The sequence below is a fragment of the Chelonoidis abingdonii genome, chromosome 3, assembly GCF_003597395.2.
Source record: "Chelonoidis abingdonii isolate Lonesome George chromosome 3, CheloAbing_2.0, whole genome shotgun sequence".
NCBI lineage: Eukaryota > Metazoa > Chordata > Testudines > Testudinidae > Chelonoidis > Chelonoidis abingdonii.
Window position 1 is genome coordinate 67,298,383 of NC_133771.1, and position 18,214 is coordinate 67,316,596.

General features: G+C 39.1%; 1 protein-coding gene across 2 annotated transcripts in view; it reads right to left on the reverse strand.

Annotated features, from left to right (window-relative positions):
- The window catches only part of ME1 (malic enzyme 1), a 366,579-nt gene that overhangs the window by 18,123 nt on the left and 330,242 nt on the right, over positions 1–18,214 (reverse strand). For both annotated transcript variants that reach the window (XM_032806059.2, XM_032806060.2), the window contains exons 10-12: positions 13,011–13,116; positions 3,691–3,833; positions 910–1,083 (exon numbers count right to left, since the gene is read on the reverse strand). In XM_032806059.2, coding sequence (XP_032661950.1) covers positions 910–1,083; positions 3,691–3,833; positions 13,011–13,116 — 423 coding nt within the window. The remainder of the gene's footprint in view (positions 1–909; positions 1,084–3,690; positions 3,834–13,010; positions 13,117–18,214) is intronic.

Below are 18,214 nucleotides of genomic sequence, written 5' to 3' on the forward strand. Positions count from 1 at the left end.
TTGCTAAAAATTTCTTCCCAAAACTGTCTAATTCCACAATCACCACATCTGCAAGTATGTTCCCCTTTCCTCACAACCACTCCAACAGAGTGCCTCCCTAGTAGCAAAAATAGGACTGTTTTTAACTTGAGTCAAATGCCATCTAAACAGTAATTTATAACAATTTGCTTTATGACAGACACAAAACTAAGGATGTATAGCCCCTTTCCCATACAGAGACCCACTCATTCAGATCAAATTCTTTTTCCAAGCCTCTCTCACATCTTTTCATCAGGGTTGTTTACTTATCAATATCTTTTTCAGTCAAAATTGTATACATCTTAGAGATTAAACCTTTTGTTCCAGCTTGCTCTTGGATCCACTCCTCAAATGTGATTAAAGGTCTAGACCAGTGGTTCTCAAACTTTTTTATTGTGACCCTTTTCACATAGCAAGCCTTTGAGTGCGATCCCTGCCTTATAAATTAAAAACACACTTTTATATATATAAACACCATTATAAACGCTGGAGGCAAAGCGGGGTTTGGGGTGGAGGCTGACAGCTCGCGACCCCCCATGTAATAACCTTGTGACCCCCTGAGGGGTCCCAACCCCCAGTTTGAGAACCCCTGAGCTAGATAATGCCATCTTGTATCCAGATTTCAGAGTGTGAAATATTAAACAATGAAGTGAATTTCATACTGGACATGTGAACCAACTAATACTAACTTCTTTATCAAAATAACTGCTTAAAATATATAAATGTATTTATAGGAGTAGAAAACTTATACTACATTACAAATAAAGAGCTAAAATGTTAAAAGGAAATATTGTTTTCTGATCTGAAAGATGGCATTTAGATATTTGTGTGTTTATTACACAATCACTGATTTTAAAGGCTTTTAAAAATTATTATGAATAGTGTACCCACCTCAGCAGTAGTGAGAAAAATGTCTTCACTTATATATCTCAATCCACATGAAACAACACCAAGGGCAACTCCAGGAAACACATATGCATTGTTACCCTGTCCAGGATAGAAAGTGCGTCCACCTGGGAGAGTCACAGGGTCAAAGGGGCTTCCACTTGCAAAAATGCCACGCCCCTAAAAGAAAATATATTTTGGAAGTGTTACTAGTTTGAGAGGAAACTTGTTCTCATGAAGGTTTTACATAACGATTTAAATATTTAACGTATTACAAATTTTCACTTATATCTTAACTCATCTTCTTGGCACTCTTCACTGGATATTAGATTTATTTGACCCGACAGAACGCTGATCATTGTATCTGCAGAGTATTCTGTGTGGCTGATTTATACTATAGAGAAGATACTGGCTTATTAGGAAGCAACAGATTATGTACATTTATTCAGAAGCCATGAATGTGATTTAGAGAAAAGATAAGGGAAAGTGTAAGCCAGTGTTAATGATCAATTCCTTTATCATCATGGGAAATACAGATGTGTAACTATCAGGAAGTATGGGAGGAAACATCTACATTTGTAAAATTCAATTAGTGTCATGCTGCCAAATGTAAGCTTTAGATGAGGTGACTTTAGGTGTCTCGCTTTTCTGTTAAATTGAAGTTCACACTGTGCAGAGGGCCAGCATAACACATATGAATCAATTAAATCCTCAAAATAGGACTTAAGGAGGATTTAAGTAGTGTATAGTCCTTGTGCTGACTGTTTGCAAAGGAATGAAATTCACACTTAGCAAAGGCTGAGAGCACTGGTGACATACCCAATCTCCATTGCCTTTTGTGGATGTCTTAGGAGTTGTCTTGGAGGCAATTTTCAGCCCTATCTTATTAGTGCTTTCCCCATGTAGCTGATGATCTATAGCAGAGCAAAAGGCAAGCTGATTTTCACTGACACACTGCCTGAATCCTGGCCACCAGTCCGGGGGGTCTGTATTTTAATTTGATTTTAAATGAAGCTTCTTAAACATTTTTTAAAAACCTTATTTACTTTACATACAACTATAGCTTAGTTAAATATTATAGACTTGTAGAAAGAGACCTTCTAAAAAGGTTAAAATATATTACTGGCACGCAAAACCTTAAATTAGAGTGAATAAATGAAGACTCGGCACACCACTTCTGAAAGATCGTTGACCCCTGATCTATAGTAAGAAACAAAAATCTAAATTCACAATAATGAGATAAGTGAAGTTCCAGAGGCTCTACTTGAACTACCTATGGTTCTGAGCCTTGCCTTGGTGAGATGAGAGTAGTTTAAGCTTTAAATAGTAAGGTCAATTAGGGGTAGGATGCTTATACTCAGCCCTACAAGAGGTCCTTTGTCCAGCCCCCTTTAAAATTGCTAAAATGATTAATTTTACTGTTCAATAGTTTTGAGAGACTCCTTGTAACACAAAATGTTAAAGTTTATTTTAGGAAGCTGAATACGTGTATTTTAAAACACACCAATGTTTCTATTCAGGATATTCTGTTTTGCTTGGTGCCATAAAGTATCACGGACTGTTTACTATATGTTTTGGTGAGAGATATGCCAGTATATCTTTAGCTCTGGTTACCAGATATAGCTGCCCATTATAATCAACCGTTCATACTGTATGCATTCCTGTTTGACTCTTGTATTGCACTGTCGTATGTACTTTTCAGTAGAGGAATGGGACATGCTACGTTTTTGTTTGTATGACAGTATTTAAAAGGCTTCCTTATACAAGAGGACAAATCCAATACAGAACCTATGCTCCAGTACAAAAGGCAGACACATCAGTTGCTCACACTGCTGCTGTGGTTATTAACGCTCACTCCAGAACCATTAGACTTTAAAAAAATGAACAAAAAACAAACTGTAGTTCTTTGTTCTTAATTTTATTCACAAATAACCAGTTCTCTGTACTTTTCACCTGAGTCTTTAGTTACCAGAAATCTGAGTAACAGAGGTCAATGATGTTGGGGCCCCATTCTCAATACAGAATGATTTCTAATATTTTGCTTCCAGCAATAAGGCATATCTATCTTACTGAATATTTATAAATACAAAACATATCTTTAAGGAAAAACAGGTCACTGTGCATTTAAATGACACACAGAAGGTGAAACTAAATCAAACATAACATATATTACTAACAGTCTCATAATTGACAATTACTGATATGTTAAGTATAGTAACGAAGGACTGAGAGTATTAGACAAGCATCTAAAGGCTGTCTATAATGCATTGCCAGCCTACTAAATGCTGCTCTATCCTAACTTGGTGGGGAGATTCTTGCAGATGGAATATAGAGTGGATGTTCTCTGTCACTAACTGCAGTACACAGGAACAGTTAGCTAAAAGCACTAAAATACTTCAATAAGGCTCCTCTCATTTTTGCTGTTTAATTTAGAATAAAAATATGGCTGTTTCATAGCCTCATTAAATGTATTAATAATAAAAATTGGTGAAATATTTTTCTGCCTAGTATTTCTGAAATGCAAATTAAAATCAAGCTATTCAGAGATCATTTTGTTTGTCTGGTGTTAGTTTTGTTTTGCTTCAGTGGAATTATCAGATTTGTGGTGTTACACATTTAACTGGTCTCCACATAGAGAATTAACTAGTAGGCATTTCTAATCTAGAGCTTCTAAATTCACCTAAAACAAATAAGATTTTAAAACGTAACAAAGCAATTGTTGATAGCTGTTTGTTTTTCTTTATCTAACACTACATTTAGTGACTATATACATTAACTTTCCATTACCTCAGTCATCTGGTAGCACTGCTCTGCAGAGCACTCCGCTTTGCTGGTTGGGTTACTTAGGGCAAAAATGATAGGCTGCTTGTTAAAGGAAGCCATATCCTTGAGAATATGTTTTGTAAATGCACCACCAATGGCTGCAACTCCTAAATCAAAGAAAAGAAACACATGACAGAAAATGTAGGGAATGCAGTTTGTTCAAGGTATTCATGAATGTCATTTTGAAAAGGAGTAACAATACAATAACATTTTCTTTTATTACAGCTTCTCTATTAACATTTAGTTGATTTTTCTCCCTACTTCCATGATAAAAACGAAGGAGTAACTGTTACATGTGCATAACCTCTGGACTCTACGTCTGCAATTGCTAACAATAGGAAAGTTACTTACCTGTTACTTACCAGTTCAGTAGCTGGAGTTACTCTCAAAATTGAAACCCCAGGGCTTTTAGTCACAAAATAATGCTAGACCCCACCCCCTACTCCCCGTAAAGGGCAGAAAATAAACTAAATAAAGCTAAAACCTAATTATTAAATATAAATAACAAAGTATTTTTTAAAATGTAATTAAATATGCAACTAGAAAAAAAAAGATGGATGTTGCCAGCTGGGTCCGTCTCACACCCAGGAATGATTCAAAGGAACTGCGAGTAGGTTCTTTCTCCCTTATACATTCAAGGGGGAGGGCTCAAGGGCATCAACGGCGCAAGTAGGACCAACAGACGCTGCTGGCTAACATGTTCCGATTTCCAGGTCATGGGGCGCCTGCACACCAGAAGCAGAACTCCTTTAGAGAAGCACTCGAAGAATACTAGTTAGCTAATGTTTGTCTAATACTTTGATGAAGTAAACCAATGAAGTGCCATGTATATTTTTGATAGGGTGTTTCTCCCCCTCCCCCCTCATTGCAACCTTGAGCAAAAATCAACCACAATCACACACACTTTCTACATAATTTAGTGCAAGGGCTGTGTGGCACTAACCAACCCAATTGGACAGCTGGGGTTAGGGAAAGGCCATGCTCTGGCCCTCCACAGCAACAAGACTACTTCAGACAACCGTTGAGGAAAATGCAAGGGCTACATTTTCTTTGCATGCCAGGGAGCTCCAGGAGCTCAACAACATAGGAACAGGCCATACTGGGTCAGACCAATGGTACACCTAACCCAGTATTCTGTCTTCTGATGGTGGCTGGTGCCAGACACTTCAGAGGGAATGAACAGAACAGGGTAATTATCAAATGATCCATCCCCTGTTTTCCACTCCCACTCTGGGAGTCAGAGGTTTAGGGACACAGAGCATAGGGTTGCATCCTTGACCATAGTCATTAATAGACTCTCCTCCATGAACTTACCTAATTCTTTTTTGAACCTAGTTATACTTTCGGCTTTCACAACATCTCCCAGTAACGAGTTTCACAAGTAGACTGTGTATTGTGTGCAGAAGTATTTCCTTATGTTTGTTTTAAACACACTACTTATCAATTTTGATGGGTGACCCCTGATTCTTGTGTTATGTGAACGGTAAATAACACTCTCCTATTCTTTTTCTTCTATAGCATTCGTGATTTTATAGACCTCTATCATATCCCCCCTTAGTCATCTCTTTTCTAAGATGAAAAGTCCCCATCTTTTTAATCTCTCCTCATATGGAAGCTGTTCCATACCCTTAATCATTTTTTGCCCTTCTCTGAACGTTTTCCAATTCTAATATGTCTTTTTTGAGATAGGGTGACCAGAACTGCATGCAGCATTCAAGGCATAAGCATACCATGAATTTATATGGTGACATTATGATATTTTCTGTCTTTTTATCTATCCCTTTCCTAATGATTCCTAACATTGTTAGCTTTTTTCACTGCTGCTGCACATGGAGCAGAAATCATCAGATAATTATCCACGATGACTCCAAGATCTTTTTCTTGAATGGTAACAGCTAATTTAGACATCATCATTTTGTGTGTAAATTTGCATTTATCAACATTTAATTTTTGTAACTCTTCGCAATCTGCTTTGGACTTAACTATCTTGAGTAATTTTGTAACTTTGCCCCTTTGTTTCACCCCTTTTTCCAGATCATTTATGAATAAGTTGAACAGCACAGGTCAGAGTACAGATCCTTGGACGAACCTTGCTATTTACCTCTCTCCACTGTGAAAAATGATTGTTTTCTCCTACCCTTTGGCCTGGTCTACACTCGGGGGGCGGGGGGGAAGGGGTGTCGATCTAAGTTATGCAATATCAGCTACGTGAATAATGTCGCTGAAGCTGATGTACTTAGATCAACTTACCATGGTGTCTTCAGTGCGGTGAGTCGACTCTGCCTGCGCCTCTCGCGGCGGTGGAGTACAAGAGTTGACAGGAGAGTGCTTGGAAGTCGATTTATTACGGCTGGATTGATCGCTGCCCGCTGATCCAGCGGGTAGTGTAGATATACCCTTTGTTTCCTGTCTTTTAACCAGTTACTTATCCATGAGAGGACCTTGCCTCTTAATCTGATGCTTGCTTCTTTTGTTTAAGATCCTTTGGTGAGGGACTTTACTTTTTCAAAGGCTTCCTGAAAGTCCAAGTACACTATATCCATTGGATCACCCTTGTCCATGTCTGTTGACACCCTCAAAGAAGTCTAACAGATTGGTAAGGCATGATTTCCCTTTACAAAAGCCAGGGTGACTCTTCCACAAGATATTCTGTTCATCTATGTGTCTGATAATTCTGTTCTTTACTGTAGTTTCAACCAATTTGCCTGGTACTGAAGTTAGGCATACCAGCGTGTAATAGCCACGATTGCCTCTGGAGTCTTTTTTTTTTAAATTTGTGTTACATTAGCTATCCTCCTGTCATCTAGTACAGAGGCGGATTTCAGCAATAGATTACATAGCATAGTGAGTAGTCCAGCTTCTTCAGTACTTTTGGGTGAATACCATCTGGTCCTTGTGACTTATTACTGTTTAATTTATCCATTTATTCCAAAACCTTCTCTACTGACACCTTAGTCTGGGACAGTTCCTCAGACTTATCACCGAAAAAGAATGGGTTACTTGTGAGAATGTCCCTCACAGCTTCTGCAGTGAACTTATTCAAAGAATTCATTTAGCTTCTCTGTGATGGCCTTGTATTCCTTGAGTGCTGCTTTAGCAATTTGAGTGTCCTGTGGCCCCATTGACAGGTAGGTTTCCTGCTTCAAATGTACTTAATTTTTTTTCCTGTTAGTTTTTGTGTCTATTGCTGGTTGCTCTTCAAATTCTTTTTTAGTCTGCCTAATTGTACTATTATACTTGACTTGCCAGAATTTATGCTTCTTTCTATTTTCCTCAGTAGTATTTGGCTTACAAACTTTTAAAAGATGATTTCTTATCTCTAACTGCCTCTTTTACTCTTTTGTTTAGCCATGGAGGCATTTTTTTGGCCCTCTTGCTTTTTTTTTTATTATTTGGGGTATATATTTAATTTGAGCTTCTATTACGGTATTTTTAAATAGTTTCCATGCAAACTGCAGGCATTTCACTCATTCACTCCTTTGACTATTCCTTTTAATTTCCATTTGACTAGCTTCTTCATTTTTATGTAGTTCCCCTTTTTGAAATTAAATGCTACTGTGGCGGGCTTCTTTGATATCTTCCCCCTTAGAAGGATGTTAAATTTAATTACATTATGGTTGCTATTATTGAACGGTTCAGCTATATTCACCTCTTGGACTATATTCTGTGCTTAGGACTAAATCAAGAATTAGGAGTAAATCAAGAATTGCCTCTCCTGTTGTGGGTTAGAGGACTAGCTTCTCCAAGAAGCAGTTATTAATGGTGTCTAGAAAGTTTCTCTCCGCACTGGTCCAGAGGTGATATGTAACCAGTCAACATGGGGACAGTTGAAATCTCCCATGATGATTGGTTTTCTGTTTTTATAGCTGCTCTAATCTCCCTGAGCATTTTACAATCTCTGTTGCTATCCTGACCAGGTGGATGATACTATATTTCTACTGCTATTCTTATTATACATGCATGGAATTTCTATTCACAGAGATTCTGTAATACAATTTGATTCATTTAAGACTTTTACAGTATTTGAGTCTATGCTGTCTTTCAAATATAGTGCCACTACCCTAGCAGCATGACCTACTCTGTCATTTGTATGTATTTTGTACCCTGGTATTGCCATGTCCCATTTATTATCATCATTCCACCAAGTTTCTTGATACCAATTATATCAATATCATTTAATACCAGGCAATCAAGTTCACCCATCTTAGTATATAGACTTTTAGCATTTGTATACAAGCACTTACAAAATTTGTCAATGTTTAGTTGTCTGCCTTCATGTGATGTAACTGAATGGGACTCTTTTGTCTGTTTCTCTTCAGTTCCTACCTGTACTTTATCAACTTCTATCCTCTCCCCTTTACTAGGATATAGAGTATCCCCTTTAATAATTTTTTCTGTAAAGGATGTGTCTGTTTGAACCATGTGTTCCTCCACACCTCTCAGCTTTCCCTCAGCCATTAGTTTAAAAATTCCTCTATAACCTTTTTAATTTTACATACCATCAATCTGGTTCCATTATTGTCTAGGTGGGGTCCATCCTTCCTGTGCAGGCTCCTCCTTTCCAAAAAGGTTCCCCAGTTTCTAATAAACCTAAATCCCTCTTCCTAACACCATCATCTCATCCACACATTGAGACCTTGGCAGTACTGCCTGTCTAACTGGCCCTGAGGCACTTTGGCCCCTGCAGCTCCATCTGCAGCAGTAAGACTCATATATCATCATCCTCAGTGCAAGGCAGAATCCAGCTACAAGCCATAATCCAACTTTGTGAATTTCTCTCTTCACTTTTACACAGAACAGAACAGAGCTGGCATATATTGTTTGACATGCATATTATTTCAATGAAGAGAGAACAGGATGTACTCTATGTCCTACTGCCATGTGCAATAAACTGGGAGGTTTCTGAATAGGAGCTTACTTACTTGTAAGTGAAGACTCTTCGAGATGTGTGGTCCCTATCTGTATTCTACGGGAGGGCTTACGCAGGCACACCATATGCCTGGAGTTAGAGAATTTGAAAGTAGCATCTGCTGGTGCATGCATATGCCCTGGCTCACCTCGTGCTTCCATCTGAGGTGATAAAAGGCAGGGCAGACAGATCGCATTTCCAGTTCCTTCTCCACCATGAATCAGATAGATCCATAGCAGAGGAGAAGGAATGTGGGAAGTGGAAGTGAAGGCCAAGACCATAACTGGGGTTAAAAAGGAACTAGATAAATTCATGGATTGGTCCATCAATGACTATTAGCCAGGATGGGCAGGGATGGTGTCCCTAGCCTGTGTTTGCCAGAAGCTAGGAATGAGCGACAGGGGATGGATCACTTGATGATTACCTGTTCTGTTCATTCCTTCTGGGGCACCTGGCACTGTTGGAAGACAGGATACTGGGCTAGATGGACCTTTGGTCTGACTCAGCAGGGCCATTCTTATGTTCTTAAATGTGAAGCAAATAGTTCTCTGGTCGGAATCCTCCATTGTGTAAAGATGTCATGTACTACTGCATCATGAAGTTCCATTTGTGGTTGATCTCAAAATGTCAGCTGAGTGAGCCCGCAAGCACATTCTATGTTCCTGGATGATAGGCTGTGGACAAGAGGATCTGGTGATTGATGCACTGATTCCAGAGATTGACCGCTTCTGCACGTAAAGCTGTCAATATCATTCTTCCCTGTTCGTTGATGTAGAAAGCAGCAGTAGTGTTGTCTAACATGATAGGAACAGATGAATGGGAGAAAGGACTGGTATGCCTTTCTTACAGCTCATAGTTCCAGGATATTGATGTGCATCCTGGATTCTCAGGGATACCATGTTCCTTGTGTCATGTGATTGTCCATGTGTACTCCCCAGTCTCTGAGAGATGTGTCGGTAATGATAATCTTGTCCGGTGAGGAGGGCAGGAAGGGAACTCCTATGCATACATGGGTTGGGTCTGTGCACCATTGATGGAAAGACAGCACCCTGGTGGGGACTGTCCATAGTGTGATGTTTTGGTGAGTAAACTTACTGGGCCCAAGTTTGGAGGCAGCAAAGGCAGTCATGTATGTACATGAAGCTACGTGGCCAAGGAGGACGGACAAGTACTAGTTAGAACATAAGGATTGTTGATGATGCGTGTGATGCTCTCTCTCATTCCTTAGAATCTGTCCATCAGCAGGTAGGCCCATGCTGTGATCAAATTGATTGTGACCCCTATGAAGTCCAGGTATTGTGTGGAGTCTAGGATTGATTTCTCGACATTGATGCTGACTCCCATGGACAAAAGAAGGCTGAGTAACATGGAGGTTAACATTTGGGCTTTGTACCTGGACCGTGCAGCTAGAATCCAGTTGTAGAGATATAGAAACATGATGGCCCCTAACGGCTGATACGACAGAGAAAACTTTGGTGAAGACTATGGGAGTGGTGGCTGTTCTGAAAGGGGAACCCTATACTGGAAATGGTGGGTGCCAATTATGAATCTTAGGAAGTGTCTGTGGGCCAAATGGATATCAATGTAAAAATAAGCATCCTGCATATCAAGAGCTGTGAACCACATGCCTTCTTCTAGAGATGGGATAATAGCTGCCAACATGACCACATGAAACTTGAGTTTGTGGATGAAGCGACTGAGATGACAGAGATTGAGAACTGGTCTCCACTCACCTTTCTTCTTGGCATCAGGAAGTAAGTCAAATAGAACCATGTTCCTTGGTATTCCAGGGAACACATTCTACCGTGCCCTGTTATAGTAAGGAATTCACCTCTTCGGTGAAAACACTATCATGAGAGTGGTCCCTGAGATGGGAAAGGGAGGATTTTTTTTTGGAGGAAGTAGTGTGATGAATTAAATTGTACAGCCATGACGGATGATGTTCAGCACCCATTTGGCCATTGTTTTTTGAACTCCGAGTTTGGGGGAAGAGTGCTAAATGACCCCCAAAAGAGGTAGCGGGTTGTGAGGTGGTATGCAAGATGGTTGGTGTCTCTTGAGGCAGTCTTAGAAATATCTCTCGGCAGTTGTAGCTCTGTGGTGAAAGCCTGTGAAGGAGGACCAGCAAGGCAGTATCTTTGGGATTTCTTTCACTTCCTCGGTGGCTCATAAGGTCGCTGAGGGTAGAATTGGAGGAACCTGTAGCATTGGGTAGATGGTGGGCAGTTGAATTTACACTTCAGGGCATGAGTGTAGCTATCCTGTGAGTGAAAGGTGGCTCTGGAGTCCTTGAGGGTACATAGTGTATCATCAGTCTTTTGAAGGGGAGATCTTCAGTAGTGTTTTGCGCTTCCCTAGGGAAACTGGAGGCATGGAGCCAAGATTCCCTATGCATAACTATAGCCATAGCCATGGCTCTCGAGGAGGTATCTGCTCTGTCCACTGCCAATTAGAGTTCTGTTCTGGCTACCAGCTTCCCTTCCTCAATGAGCACCTGAAAATAAGTCCAGTCCCGCTGTGAGAGGCTATCAGTAAATTCCTCGTATTTTCTGTAATTTAGGAAGTCGTGTTTGGCTAGTAATCCCTGATAGTATGAAATCCTGAATTGGAGACTAGATGGTGAAAAGACCTTATGCCCCAAAAGGTCCAAATGCTTCCCCTTCTTGTTAGATAGCATAGAATGAGGGTGCTGTTGTCTGGCTCTTTCAGAGAGATTGGGTGTGTGTAAAGAAGAGAACAGATGGTAAATGGGATATATATTGTAGTGATATACTGATACTTACTGCATGTTGTGTTAGTATTTAACACATACAGATACTTTTAGCTGGATGCATATCATGGATCTTTTCCTCTAATCTTCAATTTAACTGGTTTTTGTAGCCTTGTTTTCTCTAAACACTTTTTGTCTACTATGTGATTTTGGGTTTCGATCTTGGATGTTGATATAGTGTATCTCTTTTGCATGTCAATTGCTTTGTTGGTCTGAAGAAAAATAAGGGTGAATTCACAAATCTTATTTTACAGATTGGGATTAGAGCTGGGTAAAATTTTTCACATAGAACTTTTTTGGAGAAAAATGGAGATCTGACAACACTGAAATTGTGAATTCATGTCAGTTTCACGAAATTATTATGGTAAAAAAAATACCCCTTAAAAAAAAATCAAAAAACATTTCCAAATTGAAAAATTTAATTTTTTGGTTTGGAATGACTATTTCAAAATCTCCTTTGATTTTATTAAAAAATAATTGGAAATATTTAAAGTAGTCAATATTGAAATGAGACTTTTTGATTTAGTTGAAACTAAATATTTCATTTGGTCCTTTTTTTTTTAATTTGCCAAAATTTTTGAAAACTTTCTATTTTGGTTCAACCCCAATTTTTTTTCAAATTTTCATAATTGTCAGCAAACAAACAAATCAGTTATTTGCACAGCTTTAATTGGAATAGTATTTTGAAATGGTTATGCAGCATTTGACTATATCAGTGGAAAAAAAGGAAATATTTCAGAAAACCAAGTCGAGTCCCGCTTATTAGATTAATCACTAAGTGAAACAGTGAAAATGTTTTCAAAAATTCAGACCTCTTTGTTGAAGGCTTACAAGATACAGGTTGGGGCAGTAATCTAATTGGTATTCTAAATTCAATTTTTTTTTTAATGTTGTGGAAGTGGCACAGAGTAAGATATCTTCACACTTTCTAACACCGATTAACAGTTTTAGTGACGAGATAGATTTTTAAAAAGTTACTTATACTGCAAAAATTCAAGAATATTTTGCCTTTTCATTCCTGAAACAGGTAGTAGAAAACTGTTTTAACTCTGCTGCATAGAGAACTGAAACATCCTTTCAGCTGGTTACTTCACTGAGATCAATATCCTGCAGTTCTTTTAAAGTCAATGACAGTCTTGCCTAAACAAAGGCTGCAGGATCAGAACCCAAATGTGAGACCAGAAATCTATGTAATCAGATGGAGAATGCAGGTGACTGTACAGTCATACATGTATGTATGCTCCACTTTCCTCATTCTAACTTCTGAGGTTATTTATGCTATAGTATAGTACAGTACAGTACATAAATTCAGAACTAATATTGGGAAGAAGATGTGCTTCCTCAACAGAAGTTCAAGAAAACATGGATAATTCCACCACTAATATGTAGGCTTTAGAATGAAAGCACTGTTATATGTTTGCCACATTCTTCTTCTTATTTAATGTTTATTTGCAGTAGCATCCACAATGTGCTAGGTACATTCCATATACTTAAGAATTACCTGTTCAGAAGAGCTCATAATCGTCACTTTATACGATATTCATAGTGTATACAAACAATAAAACAGTCTCATGCCTTAAAAATATCATTTGAATAAATAATTACCTATAAGTACAGTTGGTTTTATAGCTCTAACAATATCTTCCAGATTTTTCATTTCATCATGTTTATGGGCAAACCTTTCTTTCTCAGTTGTTAATGAGGAACGCTCCTAAGTGAACAAAAGCAAAAAATGCATTTATTAAAAATGTGCTGAGGCCATGATATTCCTTGTGCAAACTGATACACACCTCAAAAAGAGATATTCTGGTAATTAATTATCACTGTTATGTTTAGTGTAAGGCACTTTTATTAGCAAATAACAAAATGTTAGAAAAATTCTTAAATTGTGCATTGCATCATGCTCTTACAAGGACAACTAATCCATTTGTCCAAATGTAAATACCTGGAATGTGAACATTTTAAAAACTGACAATTTCATTGCACCATAATATTAGCTACTCACAAATTGTCAAAAATCATGCACTACATTTGCTTTATAATTTTGCTAAAAGCTGAATAATCGTACAAACTTTAAAAGAAACAAATAATTCATGTAATATTGCAACCTTGTACGATTTTAAGTAGCTGAATTTTGATACTTTGAAAATTGATTTAATAATAAAAAACCTGACCTAATGATAACAGAGTTTGATTATATTTAGTGACATTCTATTGGCTCAGAATGTATTTGTTTATAAAACCCATGATATAGGACTAATTAATGCTACTTTGGACTATGCATTTTCCATAAGCATTATTCAAACAAAACACTCTCTCTTAGAAGCTTCAAGTCTTTTCTTGTGTAAAAGATCAGGAGTCATCTAAAATATGGACTCTTTGGCTGCAAAATTTTAGTTTTTGTAATAACTTTGGATAAACATCTCTAAACAGGCACTAACGAAAACATTTTTCCAGTAACGAAAATGACTTATGTAAGTTGTAAGTCAATTAAGTTTTCATCTGAGGCCTTGTGTACATTAGAGATTTCAGCTATCTCTGGCCAGCCAACAGTCGAACTGTACCAAGTGAAAGCCCTAATGTAGACAGGCAAAAGCGCTACAGGCTGTGATTTGACTGGTACAGCTTACCTGGGCTATAGCTATAGCTTGAAATCAATGGGAGCTGCTGGGGTCTCTGGACTTCTCAGACTACTTGTTGAGGTGTCTAAATATGGAGAAAGCACTATTCTTAAGCACTCGTTTCTAAAAATTTTACCTGAGCAGTTTAAAATGGAAATGCTTGAAAGAACCTTGACTACATGCTCGATTGGATACTATATTACTGATGTGTTTTCCAACCATGCATTGCCAGTCTCAATAGAAGAAAATTTCCTTAATCTTTCCAAGTTAGCAACAATTATTGAGATAAAATCATCCTTGGTGTACCTCCATTGAAGGCTAAGGAGTTTCACCAGGGACAAATCTGGCTCATGTATTTTAAAACTGGATCTAACAGTGGATTCGTTCTACTTTTCAGAAACTATATTTTGGGGTTTTTTATTTTTAAGAAAAAATTGCTTTAATGTTTTACACAAAAAGGCTGTGGGTTTTGTGCAAATTACATCACTGCACTTACTCTGTTCCTCCTCCTCTTTGGACAGTAACCACAAAACTTTGCAAACATAACAGAAGGCCATTTTTCATCTGCAGCAGGAGGAAATGGTTCCAGGGGAGACCACAAGAAGTTGTGCAAGTCTGTCATGTGGTTAGAACTGACTGAGCTGCTTTGGTTTACAGGAAACCAGTTTTTCTTCTCTCACCCTTGATTACAGGGAATTTTCAGAGTTATCCACTTCTACAGATTTCTTAAATGACTGAAATAGTGTTTTAAGTGGAGAGGGTTATGTCCTCATGTGCTTATACGGGTTTTAAGTATGTTCTTAGAACTACTATCACAGAAATATAGAGATAAATGCACCTGATTTCCTTTTTGGGTGAAATATAAAACCCACCACCTCTCACAGGTGCAGTAAAATTAGCCACTTTTGGCATGTCCATGATGAAGCTAGTGTACAGTCAATGAGACTTTGAAGTCTGCTGTTTTTAAATTCTCCAGCAGATGTCATTGCAGTCTACAAATGCATTTTTGCGGATTAATTGGTAATTAGCATGTGCTAATCTCTGGAAGCTGATTGGCTGAGCTTGAGTATCACATGTCGGTACACAGGACATTAATTAACATATGCAAATCCCTGAAAGATGATTGGCTGAAATACAATAATAAATTAATAGCTAATGAGCTGGAATTGCATATAAAGGTGGCAGCCAGCAGGCTAAAACTTTGTAGGGATAGGGACCAGCAAGAGAGTGGAACGCTGCTAGACACCTATCAGAAGATACCTGTGCAAGAGAAGCCACCTGAGAAGCTATATTGAAACCCAGCAAAGGAAGAGCCGCTTGAAAACCAGTGGCTGTTACAGCAACAGCAGCAGCCCACCTAGGGTTCCAGGGTTGCCTTGGCAACGACCGTTTCTGGCACCCGGCCAGCAGCAACAACCAACAGGCTTCTCTCTCTCTTACCTGAGGAGGAAGCAGCAGCGGACAACCCAGCAGCCCATAACCCATCAGACAATGCTCCCAAACGTCGCTTACTAAAACTGACATAGCAGAAGGACCGTTCCGGTGACGAGTCAGAAGGATTTTATAAAAGCTTCTGTAAGTCTTAAATTTTTCTATTTAACATCCTGGGGCGTATGGGTTTCAAATGTAAATAAAGCTGGATGCCTATGGTTTGAGTGAGATTCCCCCTACGCATTCAGTAACCGTAAGACCAGCGCTTACTGGATGTTAGACTTAATCGATGTATTGTTACATGTTTATGTTATATGCTTGATTGTTATAGAGTATTAAGTAAGTGATTATATTCTTAGATTATTATATGTTATAGAGTTAAGTGGAATTGTTATTTCTGTGTTATGTTTTTATTTATCGCACCACTTCCTTTACACTCTATCTGTAACCTTTACTGTTTATTTTATTTTTATGTCTCTCTCTCCTTTTTTATTGTAATCCTTCACTTCTAAATAAATTTCATTTTTGTTCTTGAGGAATTTACTGCCTGCTGCCTATTCTTGATTGGAGGGCTGTATCCGTATCCTTCAGGGAGGAAGTTAGCTGGCCATGGTTAACGGCTTTTCTCTGGAAAATCGGTAGAGTGGACAACAACTTTTAATATCAGAATAGGCAAATTAACAAGATAGTGAGGTTCAAATCTTCCGGTAACACCCTGTCACTCTTCTCTTCTGCAGACTAAGTAAGCCCAGTTCCCTGAGCCTCTCCTCATAAGTCGTTTGCCCCAGACCCTAATAATTTTCGTTGCCCTCCACTGGACTCTCTCGAATTTGTTCACATCCTTTCTGTAGTAGGGGGGCCAAAGCTGGACCCAATACTCTAGATGTGGCCTCGCCAGTGCTGAATAGAGGGGAATAATCACTTACCTCAATCTGCTGGCAATGCTCCTACTAATGCAGCCCAATATGCCGTTAGTCTTCTTGGCAACAAGAGCACACTGTTGACTCATATCCAGCTTACTGTTCACTGTAATTCCCAAGTCCTTTTCTGCAGAACTGCTGCTTAGCCAGTTGGTCCGCAGCCTATAGCAGTGCATGAGATTCTTCCATCCTAAGTGCAAGACTCTGCACTTGTCCTTGTTGAACCTCATCAGATTTATTTTGTCCCAATCCTCCAATTTCTCTAGGTCACTCTGGACCCTACTTTCCCTCCCAGTTTAGTGTCATCTGCGAACTTGCTGAGAGTGCAATCCATCCCATCATCCAGATAATTAATTAAGATGTTGAACAAAATTGGCCCCGAGGCACTCCACTTCATACTGGCTGCCAACTAGACATCGAGCTGTTGATCACAACCCGTTGAGCTAACCAGCTTTCTAGCCACCTTATAGTTCATTCATCCAATACATTCTTCTTTAACTTGAGGGCAAGAATACTGTGGGAGACCATATCAAAAGCTTTGCTAAAGTCAAGGTATAGCACGTCCACTGCTTTCTCCATATGCACAGAGTCAGTTATCTCATGATAGAAGGCAATCAGGTTGGTCAGGCATGACTTGCCCTTGTTGAATTCATGTTGACAGTTCCTGATCACCCTTCTCTCCTCCAAGTGCTTCAAAATGGATTCCTTGTGGACCTGGCTCCATGATTTTTCCAGGGACTGAGGTGAGGCTGACCAGTCTGCAGTTCCCTGGATTCTCTTTCTTCCCTTTTTTTAAAGATGGGTATTATATTTGCCTTTTTCTAATCGCCCAGGACCTCCCCTGATTGCCATGAGTTTTCAAAGATAATGGGCAATGGCTCTGCAATCACATCAGCCAATTCCCACAGAACCCTCGGATGCACTGCATCCGGCCTCATGAACTTGTGCATGCCCAGATTTCCTAAATAGTCCTCAACCTGTTTTTTCTGCTGCTCACCTCCTCCCCATACTGTGCTGCCAAGTACAGCAGTCTGGGAGCTGACCTTGTCTGTGAAGACCAAAGCAAAAAAAAGCATTGAGTACTTCACCTTTTTCCACATAATCTGTCACTAGGTTGCCTCCCCCATTCAGTAAGGGTCTTACACTTTCCATGATGTTCTTCTTGTTGCTGACATACCTGTAGAAACCCTTCTTGTTACCCTTCACATCCCTTGCTAGCTGCAACTCCAGTTGTGCTTTGGCCTTCCTGATTACATCCTGTATGCTCAAGAAATATTTTTATACTCTTCCCTAGTCATCTGTTCAAGTTTCCACTTCTTGTAAGCTTTCTTTTTGTGTATAAGCTCACCGAAGATTTCTCTGTTAAGCCAAGCTGGTCGCCTGACATATTTGCTATTCTTTCTGCACATCGAGATGGTTTGTTCCTGCACCCTCAGTAACACTTCTTTAAAATATAGTCAGCTCTCCTGGACTCCTTTCCCCCTCATTTTAGCCTCCTAGGAGATCCTTCCCATCAGTTCCCTGAGGGAGTCAAACTCTGCTTTTCTGAAGTCTAGGGTCTGTATTCTGCTGCTCTCCTTTGTTCCTCTTGTCAAAGGCTTTCTGAAAGTCCAAGTACGCTATGTCCACGGATCATTCTTGTCCACATGTTTGGTGAGCAGTGAGGACCTCGTAGAAGAAATGATGGTAGGGGACAACCTTGGTTCGAGTGATCATGAGCTGATTCAATTCAAATTAGATGGAAGGATAAACAAACGTAGATCTGGGATTAGGGTTTTCGACTTCTCGAGGGCTAATTTTAAAGAGTTAAGGAAATTAGTTAGGGAAGTGGATTGGA